The sequence below is a fragment of the Netta rufina genome (genome assembly GCF_964035555.1).
Source record: "Netta rufina genome assembly, chromosome: 1".
Lineage (NCBI taxonomy): Eukaryota > Metazoa > Chordata > Aves > Anseriformes > Anatidae > Netta > Netta rufina.
In genome coordinates, this window is record NC_140123.1 from 163,192,405 (window position 1) to 163,213,537 (window position 21,133).

General features: G+C 42.4%; 1 protein-coding gene across 1 annotated transcript in view; it reads right to left on the reverse strand.

Annotated features, from left to right (window-relative positions):
- The window catches only part of GRIN2B (glutamate ionotropic receptor NMDA type subunit 2B), a gene marked incomplete at both ends in the record, with an annotated part of 162,036 nt that overhangs the window by 16,939 nt on the left and 123,964 nt on the right, over positions 1-21,133 (reverse strand). The window contains 5 exons of the mRNA XM_084291018.1: positions 6,171-6,400; positions 9,473-9,598; positions 11,151-11,304; positions 11,984-12,155; positions 12,463-12,671. Coding sequence (XP_084147144.1) covers positions 6,171-6,400; positions 9,473-9,598; positions 11,151-11,304; positions 11,984-12,155; positions 12,463-12,671 — 891 coding nt within the window. The remainder of the gene's footprint in view (positions 1-6,170; positions 6,401-9,472; positions 9,599-11,150; positions 11,305-11,983; positions 12,156-12,462; positions 12,672-21,133) is intronic.

Sequence of the window (21,133 nt, forward strand, 5' to 3'; positions counted from 1 at the left end):
TGAAAAAGACCTTGAGAGGAGAGGTGGCAGCTAAGTACAGAGGAATTTGAAATCTGCTTTGTTTGCACATGAGACAGCTGGTTAACAAATTATGAAACTCTAAGAAACTCAGATGATATAGTTCAGTGGAGGAGGGAGGAACTCTGGTTTTCAGCCATCTTTACTAAGAAAGGCAGGTCAGAGCCTCTTATCTTTCAAGCACAAACAGTAGCCCACCCACTTCGGCAACTTGTTGCTAGACTAAAGCAATAAAATTTGCAGCAAGCTGGGGGGTTGTTGTTTATTGTTGTTGTTGTCTTTTAAATCATGTAGATCTCATTCTTCCATCCCTTTCCCACAAGGATTTCATTCCTGATCATTCAGACAAAGAAGGCCAGATCTCACCTTTCAGGCTGCCAAATCCTGGCGTCAGGGCCATTATCTTTTATTTGACTGCAGAGTGCCAAGTACATTTATGGCACTGTATAGATAATAAATAAAAATATTCATCGCCTCTTTCTCTGCTGACTTACACCAATGCAAGAAGCAGGACAATCCTTTGCTTCCCTCCCCCCTCCCATTACGCAACTCTCCAAAGACAACGTTTTCCAGGCTGCCAAGCAATTAGCACAGAAGCAACCAAGTTTGCCCAGCATCTCCAAAGGGCAAGCTGCGAGAGGTGGTGAGAAGGAGGATGAAAAGGAAGGGCTGGCCATGACTGAGGCTCAGGAAATGCAAGGAAATGAAAAAGCCGGAAGCTAAGGAATGCTCTGTGCCTGTGTAGCTGACCTGCCTCCTCCAGCAGCCTCCACCTGCACCACAAGCAAAGCCAGAAGGGTTGTGCTGCACTGTTCCCTTTCTAGCAAGGGTAGACTCAGCCTATGGTCTTGCTTTGTGTATCTCCTCCCCTTGCATTCTACCTGCTCAAGCTCCCAATTGCATTTAAACTGCCACTAATCCTGAAGAGTCCCATTACAAGTTTTTACTGCTGCTAAATCCCTCCTGGTCGACAAAAAAGAGAGTATACTGAGAGGCTGAGCTAAAGCATATCGCAGCCTCCTTGCTGCTCAATGCTACACAGCACTGAGCTTAAAAAAGAGGGGGAATAACAAAAGTAAAACTGAAGGGAGTGAGGGGTTGGGGGGGAACACACACTTGAAACTACACTGGCTTTAAACATTTATAGATTTATAGTCATAAAACTACTGAATCACTTTTTAGCATGGACATGGAGGTTTGCTGAAAGGATTTCAAAAAACATAAAGATTATGCCAAGCTGAAGAATGAAGGATGATTATATCTATGATAAATGGACCCATCTACAATTATAAAAGCTTATCTGTGTTCATATTTATGTACACAGTAAATGTAAGTCACAGGTTAAAAAGATGTATTACTAACGTTATAAGCTGTACTTATTTATTACTTTGGAGATTTTAGAATAATATGCAATTAAACTGCATATACTGCACTATTTACTATTTTTATATGATGATTTACAAATAGATACAGAGAAAACATCAGATTTTAAGGCATAAAATTTGAGCTTTTCAGAGGTCTGAATTTTTGCCCTTCACTATGAACCAACATTTGTCCTATCAACCACTAGTCGGTACCACTAATGTTATATATAAAGGTCATACAGAAACAAAAGACTGAATGCAATTCAACTTATTTACAGGAAAATGTCACCCCCAGAGAAGCACTGTGGAAAGAAATTCATCTTTGTGGTGTAAGGTTTGGGGACACTATTTCTTTATTTTTTGGCCAAGTAGGATGTGTCTCAGTCTAGGGCTCTACGGATTTTGAAGAAAGGCTCTGATTTATCACAATAGGACTGGGCATGGTCTCCACTGGAAATGGCATGGTTTTACTTTTTTTCTAGCTAATTTGTAATCACCACAGAGGTTTCCTGACAGTAGAAATCATACTGCTATTGAGAGGATTATATATTTTCTGCTATTGGACATTGCCACATAAAATTTCCTTTGTGTCATGCAGAAATCTGTGAAAGTACCACAACTGTCCATAGACAGTAAATGTGTAATCCTGTGGAAGATTTGTGCTGCCTCCAAGCCATACACTTAGACAGTCTTCCCTCTGATGCACCTTTCTGGGTTGAAGACCGAGCCCCACTTATGGTCTCTTTGGAAAAATTTCTGTCTGGCAGCTATGTCTGCTCTGCACTTCTCCTAGCTTTCTCCAGAGCAGGTATTTGTTGTACAAAAGCTGCAAGCTCAGAAAGGCATTTAACTTCAATCATGTGAATAATAGCCCATTGACTTTAATACCACCACTCATGAGCGCAAAGTTAAGCACATGCTTAAGTGTTCTGGATATCTAGGATCCTTGTATAATTTACATTTAATGTGCCGCAGAGTACAATGTGGGAAATAATTCATTTTTCTGTTTCATGGCCAAGCATCTATTAGTGCAGGAATAAAGCAGATTCATTTTTGCAGTTTCTTCAGAGAGATTTTTGCTTTGTATCAACCTGAAATGCTTAATCCACCTCAGAATACTGTGTTTCTTTGTCTTTCAGTTATCTCTTTCCATCCCCTTCCTTCATTACAGAAACATCTTTTTTTTTTTTTTTTTCTTAAGTGTAGGTCAATTTTATGATTAGTGCCTTTAGAAAATAAGAAATTAAAAAAAACACATCAGAAATATCAAACAAAATATTTTGTTAAATGTATACTGAAATGATCTACTTGGGGAAAAATCAGAATTTCTCTCTGCCTTCTTGCACACTCCCAAGATTTTTTTCAGTAATAAAAATTGTTCAGTTTAAACTCCAAATTTATTTTTTTTTGAAATAAAAGGTATCCATTCAGAAATACTAGCTGACCTATGCTGCATAGAAATAGACCCACTGTCTCAACATTTCATTAACTTCTTAAAAACAAATAAGTCAAATACATGTGAAATTCCAGCAATCTATATTAATTTGCAGGCATACAGAAATCCATTTCTTTCCTTTTTATGTCAATTACGAAATTACCATTTTGATACTTTATTAGCTTCTTTGGCATTTTCAACTAATTTATAGGCACAGATACTTTTTTTGTTATTATTATTATTATTATTAACCTACCGCATTCTAAATTATTTTATTTAAATGTCCTGCTGGCTGTCCACATTTGCTTTTATTCTATTACTACTGTATATGAATGGAAATTATGTATAGCTATTAGATTATTTCACACATTAGCTCATTTTATGTAATCTTTCCTGTATTTATTGCCTTCGTTAGACCAAAATACCACAGGCATTTGTTTCTCTAACGTTTCTGAAGCTCTCCGGTTATAGGAAATTGGGTTACATCTCCTGATTACAAACAGACAAGATCCAGACCTCGGAGCTGGCCATGATACCCTGTGACAGGCCACCTTGCTGGCCAGGCTTTTGCAGGGGTGGTAGCTGCAGCAGCCCCTGGACCTGGGACCACATCCAGCCATGCTGCTGCACAAGGTGGCCTGGCAGAGGTGACAGGTTATGGTTTGGCATCAGTGCAGGAGAAGGGCAAGCCAGGAGCGCATGGCTGGAAGGGAGAGGCCATCAGACGAGCTCTTTGCTTACAGGACATGCAGGGCCAGCACCAATGTGCAGGAGGAGCAAGTTTCTCCTCCCTGAACATGCCCATGCCTGCACTGGCTTTAAGAGACAAAGTTTGATGTGTTATTTAGCAGCTGCAAGGGTTAATGTGGGGGAATTTGGGTTCCTGGGTCAGCTCTGGCGTCTATTTTTGGCAGCTGAGCACAAATGGGTGGCACTGAGCAGGGTGAACATCACCAGGGTGCACCCTCAGGGCCAGGGGAGAAGAGCAGCAGAGGTTATGAAGCTCAGCCCAGCGAGTCTCCAGGTACCCTCCATCCAACCTACCACCCTGGTACAGAGGTCTCTGCTCTAGTCCAGCTCGGACAGGTCTGCTCAAGCATCCCCACAGCACATCGGAGCCTTGATGTTAGTTCCTGTCTTTCACTGGAAAGGAAATGCTGGGGCACTGCCAAGACACCATCCCAGTTCTTAGACAGCTGAAACATTTCAGCCTGCTCTTGTGGGGAAGCAGCAGGTCAACAGCTGTAGGCAGCTCTTGGAGCAGCTCTTCCTGCTGCTCCAAGGAGACCTCCTTTGAAAATCTGAAGCAGCTAATTTAAGATGGCAGGAAAAGGGAGGAAGAGCACAACACACTTCCATCTCTGGGGTATATGCAGTGTGCAAGCTTTGAAACAGGGAAAGAGAGGAGATCAGAAAGGTGAATTTCCCAACTAGGGCATCCTGAAGCAAGGCAATGGGCACCTGAATAGCTTGTCTCAAATTCTGCAAGGCTCCTCTGCATGTACAGAGTAGAAACCCAAGAGCCCAGCAGATCAAGGTTGCTCACTCAGCCTTTTGGACAGAGCTTTTCCCACCTGTCTTATTCTCCAGAGGCAGCAGTTGGCCTTCAGTTTTTACCAGTGAATTTTCATCTGGTTCCAGATGCTGTGGTAGATCATAATTTTACCCATATGTTGCACTTGCACTAGCAGCTGTGTTTGAGGCACACCACAATCAGCTGAGTATGTGCTGTGGTCTTTTTCTTCCCCAAGACACCCAGCAAGTGCTTTAGGTAAGCAAAAGCAAACAGAGGTATGTAAGCAAAGAAAAGCAAAAGAAAATGACCTCAATCCAATACACACAGGCAACCTTACAGTGATATTGACCAAAATAGGACTAGAGACCTATATCCAAAGCCTCTATGAAGCTCCAGGAGTTACCACTTTCAATTGGTATTTCACACACATATCTCTGCAGGTATGGAAAGTATTTTGAAATACATGAGGATGAAAGCATAGCTCTCTCCATGAACCTAGGCACAGCCTGAAACAATAGATCACAGGTATGAACTACCTCATTTAGCTCAAACAGTTGAAAACCTAATGATGACAAACTAATGTTAACTCTGGTAGGGCTGGCTGGTTTTGAACAGTGTCTTTCAGTCTGAGGGAGTCCACAGCTTCTCAGGTGTCTCTGCTACAACCTCTGCCCGTCAGAAAAACAACCTCCTTCTCATCCCCTCCCCCCAACACGCTGCAATTGTGGAGACACTGTGGAATAAATTGAGGTTGGAATTAAAACAAATAATGGGAGCACTTTTGCATGGATTATATTATTCTGTCATATTTCATTCCAGGAAAAAAAAAAAAAAAAAAAAAAAAAGGAAAAAAACTCTTAAAAATGAATCCATTACAGAATTTCCATCATGCAGCACAGGACACAGTATATATAGGGGGCCTGGCTGCAATTTATTTCTAGACTGTCATGGGGGACTCAAGAGACAGTAACTAAAACCAGTCCAGCAGCAGTAAACTAACACCTTCTTGCTGCCATCCTCAATAGTGATGTGTGTACCCTGTTGCCCTTTAGTTGCCCTACAATGACATGACCCGTTAAGCAGCCCCAGTGACTGAGTAACAAATTCAGCATGGGCAATCGAGCCTCACAGAACTCAATTCCTTGTGAGTAACCTTGCAACAAAACAAAAATAAAGCAGTGTGCACAGCTTCAGACCCTCATGAGCCAGACAGTGCTACCCTGCATGCATGAGCAATCTCCTCAAAATCCTCAGTTTGCAAAGCCCAGCAAAAGCAAATGCTCTGCGAGAACAAAATTCAGTGCATGTAAACAAGGCAGTGAAACACATTCTGAACAGGGAATGATCTCTTCTGCGAAGCCTTGAAAAAATGGCAGTATAACTTAAAATGCAAGCAACAGTAAATCATCAAAGCCGAGCTGATTTACCCCCATGGGCAGAACTCGTCCCCAGAATAAACTATCATATTTGCTAGCCTAATGGTCAGAGTTCCCACACAGACAAATTATTTTATCCTCAATAAACAGGTTACAGCCATTATACACGTCACTTCCAAAGGAGCATTAATTCATTTCTTGCTGCCAATCAAAGTGTTGTTTGGGATCATTCAAGTAAACACAGTTCTGTTCGGTTTCCATAATTCACTTCTGAAGTGCTTAAAATGTGTAAAAATGCAATTGAATACCAGAAAAGAGCAGTTGTGCTATTAAAATGAGGGACTACAGAAACATTGCAACTGACAAAACCTGGACATTTTCCTAGTAAAAGCAAAGGAGAAAGGGTAGAGCAGTCTCTTCTGTGAAGAAGGCTGCTTTAGGGGTTTGGGTGGATCCATTACCTTTTTGTCGCTCAAGCCAGACACCTGGTCCACGTATTCTTCTTGGATCATGAAGGCAGCCAGATTGGCAGTGTAGCTGGCCAGGAAGATGACAGCAAAAAAGGCCCACACTGACACCATGATCTTGCTAGTGGTACCCTTGGGATTCTGCACTGGCACAGAGTTGTTGAACACCAGCCCCCACAGCAACCAGATAGCTTTGCCAATGGTGAAAGAGGGACCTCCTGGCTCTAGAGTGATTGAGAAACAAGACCCCACAGTGAGTATCTCAAAACAAGTGAGAGGAATGCATTTCTCCTTACATACACACCTTGACTTCAGAGTTAAGAGCAGTGATATTCCCACATGAGATGAATATCCACAGCTGTGCACCCATGTGTTCAAGACACTATATCTAAGCAAACCATGACCCTGAAAAGTGAATTTTTAAAATATCCTCAGGTTTCTGTATTTATTTCTATCTCACAGATTTCCAGTGAAGCCTTATATAATGTACCTGATTAGAAAATGCAGAATTTGAAACATTAAATTTCAGTTCACGTACAGTTAATAGAAAAAGAGTTTGGTTAGAAACACTCTATCCTCATTTCTAGCTCAACAGTGTTTGAGCTAGTTCAATTCATAATATCTATTATGAACGATTCTAGTTCAACAGTGATGTTGTTCTTGAACTCTCAATACACACCTGTACAACACATGGCCACCACTGTACTTGGACCAGTGCAAGAAACAGCACTATCTGAAATAACAAGGCTCTGCAAATACCTCTGCAGGAGCATTTTGTTACCCAGTCTGCTGATGATGCACAAGCTAGAGAAGCACCAACTCCCTCTCTCTGCATCTAAGCTACATGTGACATATACTTCGTCTCTCTCAAGAAAATCAGCAGCTTCAAGAGCGGGTACAACGTTTACAAAGTTGATACTTTCCCCTTAACTCACTTTTCAGAGTAGAAACTCACTCACACCCCAAAAGCCACATGTGCTCATGAAACACCATGCCTGAAACTTTGTGAAATCCTGTCTGACTCTCAGCAGTCTCAGATCCCCAGCATACACCGGTGCCATTAATGGGAACCAAAACCAAAATTTGTTCAACTTGAGCACAAGAGAAGCTGTCAGGGAGACTGCAGCTGTAATTACTCTAAGGATCCTACTTCAGGCATTGAGAAGATTCTCTTAGGACTGGAGCCCTCTTGCACAGTTCAAGTAGTGCCTGTCACTTTTCCAGTGGTGCTACCCTGGCTCTGCAACCCCTTGGTTTAGTATCTCATGTTTTACCTCCTTCCTTGGGTAGGCTGAAGCCTGGTGCTGCTGCCTGTGGTTACAGTTGGCTCCAGCGCAGAAACAAAAGGGAAGAAAGTCTATTGATAGCTCCTCTCCAAAGTGCTGAGCAGGGAACCTTATGGATCGTCTCAAAGCACTAACTGTGTGCACTCTAAATGCAGTTGAAAGGTTCAAGGGACTCATTTTTCACTCTGGGAACTGCACGCCAAGTTCTAAGTAGAATCATCACCTGGCAAAACTGGAGCCTCTAGATGCCAGGGAGGCAAAGTTGCTATAAGAAGCATGGTTTGACACTCCTTGCCTTTTTTACGTTCTGGAGCGGTAGTTTTAAATTCCTCTTTACTCAAATGAGTGCGATATCTAAGCCACATGCATATGTAAGGTGCAGTACTGCAAGGTGTGGACTTGCCCTAAGACATGAGTGCAAGCCCTGCAAAACACTAGTGGGAATTGTGGAGTGTGAGGAAATCTTGACAAATTCCTTCTCCACTAATCACCCCATCTGCTTTCACAGTTGTTTTGTCAGCCATAAACCAAGACAGCAATGGGGGTCTCCAGTCCACACCAGGGATCCGAATCCTTCTGAGCTCTCAAACTTTGAGTGACCAACAAAAACAAACCAACATAACTGGGGGCTAAGACCAAGGTATGCCTGGAAAGAAATCCTTGGGTGTCCTTAAGGAGAAAATCGAGGTATGAGAGCAGGGTTATACCATGGTAGACTAGCTTGAATGCAGCCAAAGTAACATTTGCAGTGTTCATTACCAAACAGGTACTGCAGTCTCTGCAGCTGCTTTCTACATCTTCACGTTACATCTGTCAGTGATAATATCTGCCTGATCATGCAGTACCACTCCTAATTACTCAGAAATATTGATACTGCAGCTGCAGTTCAGCTAACTTAATAACTGCATGGCTGCACACCTGTGCTAAGAACTGCTTCCAGTTACACATCTGTATTAACACCTCCCAGGAGACTCATGGGTTTAACAATATTTACTTGTATCCAAACATCTGTGTGGTTAAGAGTAGTTGCCATGAAGGCCCTACACAGTTCCACAATAAGAGTTCTCCACTTCCCTGTGTATGTGGTTCTGCCTACATTCCCATTAATGCTTGTTTGTTTGTGGTGTTTTTTTTTTTCAGTTCCCTCTAATCTGATGGTATGAATTCACTCAAAGTACTAGACTGGGGAGGAAATGAGTGCATTTTCCAGTAACTGTCTCCCTCCCATCACTCTGGACTCTCTCCCATCATTGGTCCCATTTTGAGACCAGTAAGTCCCAGAAAGGTTTGAAGTGCTGATTTGTCAGGGAGTGAAGATAAGGAGATGACAGCAGGTTCAACTTGCTAATTGTCTTCCTGCCAATAAGGCAAAAAATGCTGTCTATCAGGATGTCTGTCCATTCTCTCTTTAACTCATTGGGCTGTATTCTGAAGTTTAGAACCACAGAGTTAGGTCACTCACTTGTTCCCATCTTTCCTCCTGCCTTTACAAGATAATTCTTCGCCCACTCCCAGGGAAATAAGCTTCCCACTTTCTCAGCTGGACTTGGCAAGCCAGAGAGCCAAGCAGGGGAGGGACATGCCCAGCTGACAGATGTGGGCTCTGGAGGACAGCACTATGCCAGGGGGCCGGTAGAGCTGCCTGCTTTCTGGGGAGACATAGCACTGCAGATTGACAACAGAGAGCCCGCTGATTGCCTCAAAGAGAACAGCGCCGTAGCCACTGCCAGCACCAGTTACCAGCACCCATTTCCCCTCAATGAGAAACAAATTGGCGTTAGTGTGTGCTTTAGAGATGAAAGACGCCACATTCAGTCTCCCAAGCCAAGCAAATTATCTATTATCTACATCTGTTCTCTTCAGAGCCATTTTCCACCTCCCTCCCTGTCCTCTTCAGTCTGAACTCACAGCTCAAAGTGGGCTGTATCTGCATCACAGTTAATACAAAGGAAATGCTGGTGCTGGGATTGGAAGCAAGAGAGGTTCATGGCAAGGAGCGGCTCCCCTTACCTCTGCCATCAGCAAGGCACCGATTATAGCCCACAGGGCTGAAGTACTCGAAGACAAAGACGGCCACTGCAGAGATGATAAGCAGCATCACAAACATCATCACCCATACATCAGCACTGAATGGCTCTAGAGAGGAAGAAAAAAACATGTTGAAAGGCCCAATGTAGCGCAGCTACCTCTCCCCCCCCCTTTCTTTGCCCTTCAGAGCACCCCGGTGAGAGTGTGTAGCTTGGGAAAAACAGAAGTTATGGAGATGCCTTCAACCCCAGTCTGAGAAATGTCCTGAATTAGTAGAAGTGTAGTTTCCTTTTCCTGTAATGACTGCATTCATTCTTACAGCTACATCTGTGACACATGGCTCCATCTGGAACCACATGCAGCCGCTGTGACATGCATTGATAAAATAAAATGCATTGATAAAAGATTGTTCTCAGGAAGTCCTCCAGCACCATCTGGAGAGAGTGGGGGAAAATCAAACAGAACTGGCAGAATTTCAAACAAACATTCAACTTTCAAGATGTTATTGAGCCAAAGAGCATCTCCAAATTTCTGAGGTTCAGCCGTAATGATAGTAGTTTTTCAGCTATTCCATTCCTGTAGCAATGGGAACACTGGCTCATTCTAGAAATGTTAGCATTCATATTCTGCAAGTGCTTGATCTTTGACAGGTTTTCTCCATCTGCAAGCATGAACAGGTAAAGATGGTACTGTACCAGATCAAACAAACCTAGGATGTTGGTCCACACTATAGTCAATATTTCAACTTGATTTTAATATTAATTTAAATATTTGGAGTTTAGTTTATTGTTGGTTTTACACACCCCAGTAATATTAATGGAATATTGGAAGCCAATTTGCCTTGGCTAAAGGCAAAAATTGCTGAAGAGTGAGCAGTAATGAAACTCCTTCTTCAAGAGGAGTTTGGAAAAATTTCTTTGCCCATATAAAATTATTTCTGTAAGTGTTCTCAGGTTCCTGGCAGAGAGCAGACAATAATTATATAACTCATATACTGTGTTTGCTGCATCATAAAGCATTTTGTAAAGCCAAATAGTAGTTACTAGGAAGGCATGGATGCCTGGGGGAAATGCAGTATCACTTTTGCATTCTCCGACCACCCTCCACCACTGAAGACCAACAGAGATCATTTTACTGGGATGCACAGTGTCAGCAAAGAACTGATGGCTCAACCCTTTTTCAAAAGCTGTTAGATCTCTAACTTCCTCCAGTTGCTTTGTCAAGGAAGGATCAAGCTAATATTCTCTTTACAATAATGTCTCTGAAAGCACAGCAATTCTTTGCTAATTGTTATCACTAAGTATAGTGGCAGAAGAGCTCTAAGGTTTGAATCAATTTTTTTTCTGGCCTACACTGTTTGAACATGCTATTAGTTGAGTCACTGGGATACCACATGCTGTAGGGTAGGTGACAACCCTGAGAGAGCCCATTCTTTGCTAGGATTACTGAGAAATGCCTTGGAACTTCTAGGCAGTGCTTGTTTGCGTTTGCCTGGATTTCGCTTGCTTGGGATTTAGAACTAAAACATCACAGTTTATTTTTATATACCTGTCCCACAGGTATTCCCAAAAAGGGACTTTCAGGCTAAGAATCACAAGTAACCTTCACCTAATTTTTGATGAACACTGGGTGAAATTTTAATTTTAGACTAAAATGATACCTAAGAAGGCAGAAGGTGAGACAGTTCCATTGCTACGTGACACCATGACGCTGATTCCCGTCTCTATGAAGGGCACAGAGAAATCCACCACTTCTGAACGTTCCTCATTAATTGTGAGGGATCCCACAGCCATGTAGGCCCGTTTGGTGACAACCTGGAGGAAACAGAAGAAGAGTTCACATGCACAGACCCAAGGCTAGCCCCTCTCAAATACCACAACCAAGCCCCTTCTTAACCTCCTGTCTCTCCATGCAGTCCTTTTTACCCCTGTAATCCCATTCCCTATATTGTTTCTATCATTTCTCCTTCCTAATCTTTCATCGGGACACCTTTTTCTTTCAGGGAATCTATAGACATTTATCTTCCCCTCAAAGCTGGTATGCGTATAAAAAATAAATCCGCAGAGGTCTTAGGATAAACACATCATCCACCGAGAAGACATCTTATCTCATTTTTCTGTCCTTGCTTTCTCCTCCTTCTAACACTGCAAAGTCTTATTTCATTCTTTATACATCTTATATATGATCTAAGCTTAATCTAGGTTGCAGCCTCTTTGGTGCACGGATATCACACTCTTTCTTTGACTATAAAGGCAAAATTTGTGACACTATAGGGAATAATAATTAATTGTCAAACAGAAAAGGTGGTCACGGTCAGAGTGTCAGAGCAGATTAATTCACACAGTGCCCAGAAAGAATCCAAGCCAATCATTTCTATAGAGTCACCTCTGTCCTTTCCCTGGCAGGGCACACAATAAATGATGGGAGATTGGACTTGACCTATAGCACCCAGCCCAAGAATGAAGCCCACCATGCCCTCCCTTTGCTACTGACCTCTCCAATCATTCCATTCCATGTCCCATTGATTTTTTTCCCATGCTTGCCATTAGTCACCAAGTAGAGATCATAGGTGAACTTGACAGACTTTGAGATTTTCTTGAGGATGTCAATGCAGAACCCCTTGCAACATTTCTTCATATAATCTGGCTCCTCATCGGTTTTATTCCTGAACAATCATAACAGTAATGGGTTAGAAGGCTGGTGAAAATCCCCTTAATTCTCCTCTGCTGTCAGTATGTGCTCCCCCTCCCACAACACAACGTGGAGAACTTCACTTGTGATATATGTGCTGGACACACTGCAAGGACTTGCCCAGTGGGGCCAGTCATGAACAGGCATGGGCCAAGCTGGGCAAAGTGAGGTGACTTTGCTAAAAATGATTATCAGGATGTGCCAGTATTGGCCCAATAGACTCTACTTTCTGCTGAAAAGGGAGAACCCAACAAGAGGAAAAAAAAAACAGGGGTGCATACTCAGTCACAATGCGTTTTTGGCAAGGGACAGTGTTCCTCATGCAGGTGCCACTTAGGGGGTCCACATTCTCCACAATGACAAACGGTGCCTCTTCCAGGGTCACTATACTCAGGTGGTCGTCCTCGCGTTCCTCAGAGTCAGGATACAGCTCAAAGCGGGGCCACACATAATACTTCATCTGCAGCTTTTTTTCCTTCCATTTTCCCACCTGTGGAGACACACACAACACAAAATAGACTTCTAGCTGCCCCATCCCTCTGCAGCAAACACATTCCCACAGGCCCAGACAGAACAACTCTGGAGTACTCAAGCTAACTGCTGTTGGACAGAGATATCTCTGTTGGACAGAGATATTTCTGGAGAGAAGGCTCTGAGGAAATGGGTTCAAACCAAGTTAGAGGGAGAGAAAGAGAGCAAGAGTGTGGGGATGTCTCATCTCTCTGATGGTCTCAGCCTCTGGGCAAGTGAGTGGATGACAAGGGGAATACCACCACCCTGGTCAAAAAGACATGATGTCTTCGAGCTTTCTCAGTCAAGCAACAACCATGTAGCTTGTTGTCTCCTGAAAAGTTGATTTCAGTCTGCTAGCCACAATAAAAATGGTAATTTTCCGTTAAAAAAGAGGACAAATATATGAAGAAAAAAAAATGAAACAAAACACAATTTTGAAACAGAGAAATTGAAATATCTCACTTGAAAAAGTCAAAACAAAACATTTTTTCAAAAAATTTGTTTTCATTTACTTTCACTGAAATTAATCAAATTGTTTCATTTTTAACCAAAGTTGCCTTTGTCAGAAATAACTCATTCTGGAAAAAAAGTTGCCAACTCCTAGTTAGGACTGAGTTCTTCCAAATGACAGAGGAGATAGGCAACCAAAAGAGTTAGGCTCAACTGAAGGTGTTCAGCAGTTTCAGGAGTATCTTCACAGGAGACGAACATAGACAGAGATGCTTGTTTAATAGTAGTTCTCACTATCCCCAGCTAAGGGCTCATTAAAATACCTGCACTTGTCCTTTCACAATGACTTGGTTGCATATGTTAGCTGGAAACAAGGAATTGTTCTGTTTCTGACACATGAAAATCAAGCAGCATCTGCTATTTCTACTTTTGCTATTTTTTCCACAATGACATATTGCCATTTTATATCTTTTCATTCTCCATTTCTTCAGCACACAGAAATCACACCTTCAGAGACCAGAAAAGGGGGATGGGAACCCCTTCACCTTATACCTACTGCCACAAGTAAGAGTTGTTTTGAAGCCACTCCATTCCCCAAAGAGATGATGCATGTAGCACACCCACTGCCAATGGTAGACTAATCCTTGCAAAAATTCCAGGAAAAGAAAACACCTGAACAACCACTACACTTTGAACTATCAAAGTCTCGCCTCTGTTCTCATTTCCCCCATCACAACTGACACTAATTAGCACCTTGGCTCTCAGTTTGAGATGGGAGGGCAAGAAACTAACTGGGCTCAAGAAGGAACTTTCCTGCTCAGTCCTCAAACAAAGCCCCCCAGGCTGGGGCTGAGGCACCTTCACGGGGACAGGCAGTGGAGGGGGGGCTTGTGTGACTGTTTTTTGGTGGTGTACCTGCTTGATGGGTAAACAGAAAAGCTTCATTCCACTGCAGTCCAACACCACCTCCCACCACCGCCAAATTTCCATCATTTATTTATTTAAATGACAGAAAGGGAGGGAGAAGCACTTATTAGAGGCTCATTAGGTGTCAGCGGTTATTCTGTGAAACTCAAAGCCCAGCTGGGGTTTGGCATTTGAGAGCAGCCAGAATTCACATAAAACACTTGTCACCTTCAAAACAAACAAACAATCGCTTCATCTGGCCATGAAAGAAAAACCCACACTGGGGGCTGGTGGAGGGAGAAGAAAGGCAGAAGAAATCACCCAGAGACAGCAGCCTCCCCATCCATCCCTGCAGTGTGAACACAGCACCCCAGAGAGAGTAGGGCTGCACTCTTTGTAAGAAGAGGGTGAAATGGCTGGGCAGCAGACTTTACCCTCCCTGTGAACCCTTACAAGCGCAGCAACCAAAAAATGTCAAGGCAAGTTTGCTCCTAATGCTTCTCCCACCACCAGAATCATCCTGCTTGGGCCAGCAAACAGGGTACATAGCTATTTATCTTCTTTTTCTCTCTTTTTTTCTATTTTTTAATTGATTGGGCAGGGCAATTGTTTTCATTTTTACATACACTTTGAGCAGCAGGTGGAAGTTGGCAAACTGGGAGCCCAGGGAGCTGGTGGCATCTTCCATCCGCAAAAGACAAGTAGCGTTGACTACCATAGCAGACGGTCTGTACTCACGTCCCTACCTAAGACTGTATGTGCAAAGTACATTTCTGAGGGAATAGAAAGCATATACTCATATGCTCACCCAGGGCCTGCTCAACCCTGCCCTTCCTGCTCATTGACAGAGCAGATCAATTTATCATCATCTGAGCTAGAGATTTCTGCAGTGCGATTCTAGTCTTCAAGTAACTGAGCTCAAATCCCCAAAACCCGTTCAATGAGGCCACCAGACAAGCAGAATAACTACACGCACAGGGCTCAGGAGGGACCAATGATTAAGATGCTACACAGAACAGCCCAGACTTCAGCTCAATAACATTAACTTATCATAGAAATAAGCAGTTGATGAAAGAGACATCTTGCAGTATCTCAGCAGCACTTAGATATCACAGTAATAGGCATGATATAAACCCTTAAGTGATAAATTAGATCAGATAAGCAAACCCAACTCGTAATTACCCAGAAGTTCTCTGGGACAGAAAGGGGACTTTGTAAGGCTGCGTGCCAAGCACGTTTCACGGCATTGTACTACACAGGCCAACATTATGAAATTAGGACAACAATGACAGTCCTATCATTGCCTCCTGCGTGCTGGAGCACCTCACCTGCGAATACAGTAGTGCATGTCCTTTCCTTATTATCCCAATAGAGTCCTTATAAATTAACCAAGAAGGAGGAAAAACAGGATGTAAGGAAATGTGCTGGCCAACATTTTCAAATGAACTAAGACTGTCTCAAGAGTATGTGCAAATATTACATTTCTTTGCTAACCTGAGCAATCAGGCATGCCATATAATTACTCACACACCTGCAGGCATGTATTGATATGAGTCAATGATAGAAACAAGCAAATTCAGAAAAGGTTTATGAATTAAGAGAGGGCAGATTTTTTTAGGTGCTCATGCATGTAAGGATCCAATGTGTATACATGTAGTTAAAGAGAGGCCTTAAGCAACATGTAGACAAGGACAGTAAAGATAATAAGAAACGCCATATGTGCAAAGGACAGAGACAATACAAGAGAAAGAAAATAAAAATGTGCATTGTATTCTAGATAATCTGGCATGAGAGAGAAGGAGCAATTCACTCTGGGGACAGAGGTTAGCCACAACAGAATTAAATGTCACAGATTTGTCCAGGTAATGATGCCAGCTCTTAAAGAATATAACCTGCCAAGCTGTGCAGAGCAGAGCAAGGCACTTCTGAAGTCTCAGGGTATTTGGTATTAACAGCTTGTAAACTGTTATTACTTAGGTTTTGCTCAGTGCTTGCCTCAGCAAAAAGAGGAAAAATAAACCATCCCAGGCATCCTACATATTTGTCACCCTTCAGTTTCAAGACCCACTGGGTGTTCTCTGATCAGAGCCCAGTTATCCAAACTCCCACCAGGAGCACTGGAGGGTTACAGAATCAGCAAAAAATGAGGATGCTAGGGATCTTAAAAAAAAAAAAAAAAAACAAAAACAAAAACAAAACTTCTAATCATGTTCTCCAAAACCCAAGTATGATCCTATATGCTGGGGAAGGGTTCCTAAGAGCCAGAATTTCACCTTAAATCCCCCCTTCTCTGTCTGTACCACATCTGATCTTATTGAGAAAGGGAAGTCACTTTGGTTTAGGGATTAATTTGGAGGCATTGAGGGAGGGGAGCAGCTAACTTTCACCTTCAAATATAGGATCCTACTTTGGATTAACAAGCTGTTGGGAGAAGTCCAATGCATTTGTGAAACAAGAAAATGAGAGCTATTGTAGAACAAAATGTTAATCCTATATGCTATTGGTTTGCCTAAGTGTATAAGCTATCATGGGCAGACAAAAGGTAAGATTGCCTACAAAAAGTCAGAGCCTTCCGAAAACCTTCCAGCCGGCTGGCAAATTGCCTTAAACACAGTATAATGCAGCCAGAATAAAAGTGTTCTGCAGTATGTTAATGTGCATCCTTAATTAAAGGTTCTGTAGAATGTTAGCTCCCTGAAACTAATTCTTAACAAAAGCTTTGATCCCCTACCAAGAGAAGCTAAGACTTGTAACAGGCGTTTCTGACAGATGTTTGTCCAACCCGTCCTTTTCACCAACAGAGAGCCCATGATCTCTGTGGGCAGTCTATCTGTCCTATTTAAAAGGTTAAAAAAAATTTTAAAAAAATCCTTATTTCTAACCTAAATCTTCTTGCTGCAGTTTATACCAGGAGAGTATATTTCTTTATTCTTCTGCATGTGCTCTTTTCCGTGTTATCATGTCAGTAAGATGTTTATAACACAAGAGCTGGTAGTCTCCTTCAGTGGATACCTTAAATGCTACATTGGCAAAAGCAACCACCAAATGACCAGCACCCAGTCTAAGCATTTACAAAGCCCTCACTCAGATTTGTAATATAGACAAGTCCAAGCTACTCCTATGAATCTCCAAGGCTGCCTGCTGCAGCCAAGGCAGAAACCAACCTCTGAGTATCTCCTACTATGCTAAGGAAGGACCAAAGAACAAAAATCATCTGTAGAAACCTCCAACTAATGTCAACAGGTAGAGAAACAAAACCTCACAGAAATATGGCTTGCAAGGACTAGGCAGCAGAGTACAACTGTGGGTGAAAAAAAGAAGAGGTTCAGATACATCACTTGTACAAGATACTCAGAGCCCTTGTGTTCTGATTTGGGGTTTAGGAGAACTACGTCTGGGTGAAGATCTTTGATTGTTGTTTTTTTTTGATTCAGGCTCCTATTTGTACCACGTTTTGCACTACTCTTTAAATCTCTCACTTCCTTCCACTCTTGGTATAGAAGAGATACAAGAAAAGGAACAAAACATATTTGGTCTCATTTACAAAATAAAAGACCACTCCAAACTCACTTAGAACTCGAATGCTTTCTGCTTTTCCCAGAAAGTTCAATGTTTCCTCCCTTATTACATTTTGTTTTCCAGGATCTGAGGGGCTTGTTCATTGCAGTGGGCAAGCACAAAGACAACAGCACCGGGCAGGGATTAAAAGGCATGTCCCCTGTTTTGCCAAGGACCTCTGGGACCTGATCTGCAAACACCCTTGTCCCTCCACTCCCTATTGTGTAAAATGGAGATAATGGTACATTCTCATGTCTGGGTGCACTGGGTAGATAAATACAGAAAAGGTCATAAGACTCAAAAATAATATTGAAATGAGTAGATACACATACAAAGATGTGTCTGACAGATCTAGATGAGGGAACTCCAATAGCAAGCATGAAAAGCTACCTGCCATTTACCTTCCTGTAATATAGTTAACTGGAAAGAGCTTATGTAACTTTTACACGATTTTAATACACGGAAAAGGCAAAATCAAATATACAAAAGGTACAGGTAAGATGTTGGGCAGCTGGCAGAAAATAGCAGCGTTATTGGCAACAAAGCTGATGGAAAAGCATACCTAACCCCTCTGGGAGAGAGGGAGGGTCTAGGGAGAAAGACGAGCCTTGTCAGTACGATTCATACAGCTCCTGAATGAGGACATAGAAAAACCAGAACAACTGGGCAGGACCTGAAAAGGACTACTGTAGGAATAACTGAAGCACCATAGAAATAACAATTATAACTGGGACACTGCCAATGGGAGGCATGTGCTGATTAGGGTTCATAAAAGTAATGGTAAACCTTGGGGGTGCTGTTAGAACCTTAATGCTGAAGTAGATTGTATAGAAATAAGTCATGAATAAATAAAATCATTGGGAATAAAGAGATTTTGGAAGGCTGGTGCAAGATATTCCACTGGAATTGAACTACTGTAGATCCATAGGCTTGGCTTTTGGGGTGGATAGAGATGTCATTACTGTTATTAAATATAAACTATACCAGGAACCAAGTCATCATAGGAGGCTTTGGCTTCACAGAGATAAGGTAGAGAACAAATGCAAATTTTAACAGCAGCACCCTGATGTGTTTTTTTTTTCTGGATCTGGTAGCTGACGCTTTTCTTCGCCTCAAAATTACTCAACAGACAATAGGTCATGCTGTTTTACACTCAGTTTGGGTGAGCAGCAAAGAACCTTACAGAAAAGCTAGTTATCAAAAATAACCTTGGTTTGAGTGATTAGGGGAAACAGAGAGCCTGCCTTGAAGGAGGAGATTAAAAAGCTTGTTTAACCTAGATAAATGAAAGCCAAGAGGGGATATGATTGCTCTGTATAAATAAAGGGGGGACAGATACACAAGGGAGGAAGAAAAGTTGTGGTTTTTAAAAGCAGAAAAACAATATTGGTACAAGAATAACTGGTTGTGAGAAAAATTGCCTTGAAAAGAAGATGTTTTTTAACCATCAGAGGAGGGAGGTTCTGGAAAAACAAATCAAAAGGAGAAATGAAAAAAAAAAAAATGGGGTCAAGAAGAAGAACAACTGGTTTGTATAGGGCCATGCAATGTCACTGCCTAGAGCAGCAGGGATGGAACCAGATGAGACTTTCCAGTCCAGTGGCTTAACTAAGCAGGAACAAGAGGAGTAACTCCTTTGTAGAAAGCCTTTTCTCCTCACCTTTTCCGTCTGCAGATGTCATAACTCAGCCTTAATCATCATACATCTGTCCCACAGCTAATCTATGTGAACACAAAGGCTCTTATTATTGATGTCTTCACCTCCTAAGCTCACATTTCTCTCATTCATGGAATGAGGTAACCTTCTCCAGGGTCCTGAGAATAGAACATCCCTCTTAGCCTTCACCCAAGCTGGTTAAGTTGTGACTCTCACACTTACACTGCTGACTTCCCAGCTATTTCCAATCCCTGTGATGCTATAAGTCTCTAGCCTTGCATAGGCTGGTCTGTAGCAGGTAAAGAGATGCCACAGAGAACAAAAAAAAAAAATCTCCTGTTTACAGATGCTTAGGGTGACTAATTAGCCACATCAACCAAAGCAGACAAGAAATGGTTGTGAACGCTCCACATGCAAAATTAATTCACACAAAAACAACACTCCTTCCTGAACCTCAAGCTCACCTTCCACCGCCACCTGGGGAAGGCTGCTTTTCTCCACTGCACCTGCAGAAGCAGGAATAGCTTCTAATAGTCATTCAATTAAGCATGTAGATTACAAAAGATGGTGCAGTTTTCTTCCCTGTTTACTTATACAGCACCTAGCATAAACCAGGGAGAGGCTTGGTGCATAGTACAGACAGGGTGAAGTATCTGCTCTGGCTTTATAACTCATTTCTGAAGTTCTGGGAATAAAAGCACTTTGCAGAAACACTGTTTCCCAGCTCACTGAGGTCTGGCATTTACACAGCTCTTGCTATTTTTGCTGAAACATTTCTTTATTGGTGCATTTATATGCTTTTTGCAATTGCTGAGGTCCTGTCCCCTGCCATGATTAGAAGGAGAAGGTTAATGAGATATATTTTGAGTGCTTCTGTCTGCTGCAAAGTCAATGAACTATGGAGCTCCACTGGTGTCAAGGAAAGGTCAGGACTGCAAGAATGCCAAGGTGTTTGCCTTGGTAAATCATTCCTCCAAAACAGAAGTTACCAAGAGAGCACTACATGTATAAAACCAGCTAGGATCAGCTGATTATTTCCTCTAGGTGATGGTACTGCTCCTGGTGGTAGCATTAACTTGGTAGCCCAGAAAGGGTTTATCCTGACAAGGCTGACTCAGGCAGGAACTGTATGGTTTCCAGAGGGACATATTAGCTCAAGGTCCTCCGTACTTCACAATGTACAGGTGACCATGATTTATGGAAGTCCACACCGCAGTCAGCACAGGCATAACTGGGGGACATGAGAGGAGAGGTTAGAGAAGGCTGTTCATGGTAATATTGGCTGTGATCTGAGTAGTCTCAAGGATGTAACTCAGGAAAGTCATAGTTTCTAGAGGGAAAAATTAGGTGTTATGATGCTGGAAGAATTAGGGGGGAGTGGGGGGAGGGGAGGAAGTATATATGACAAACATTGCAGACTGAATGTACCATCTAACATAAACCACCTCCAGTTAACAAACAGTGACAGCCCGACTCAGGCTCTTACTTCAGGAATATTGCATCCTTTAGAGCTGTCATGCCCTTCTGAAATGAGGCGAGGGGAGTTGTTCTGATGTCCTAAACACCAACATCAGGCTACTCAGATTCTGGTCTGGCAAATAAAACCTAATGCCAGAGGCTTGTATATATACATAAACCCCTGTCTTGCTCATCTCAGGTTTCACCTTGAGGATCTCTACTGCTCTCCTCTGCAGAACTATGGGGTGGGTGGTAATTTAGCAGGGATATTAGTAACACTGCATGTTTTGTGTGACAGCGGTTCAGGAGTCACAAGGATTTAAAGAGAAGTGTATTTTTATGTGCATGTATAGACATCTGAACACTTTATGGAAGCATTTTGCAGTCTCAAGGAGGGCATCCGCATCGTG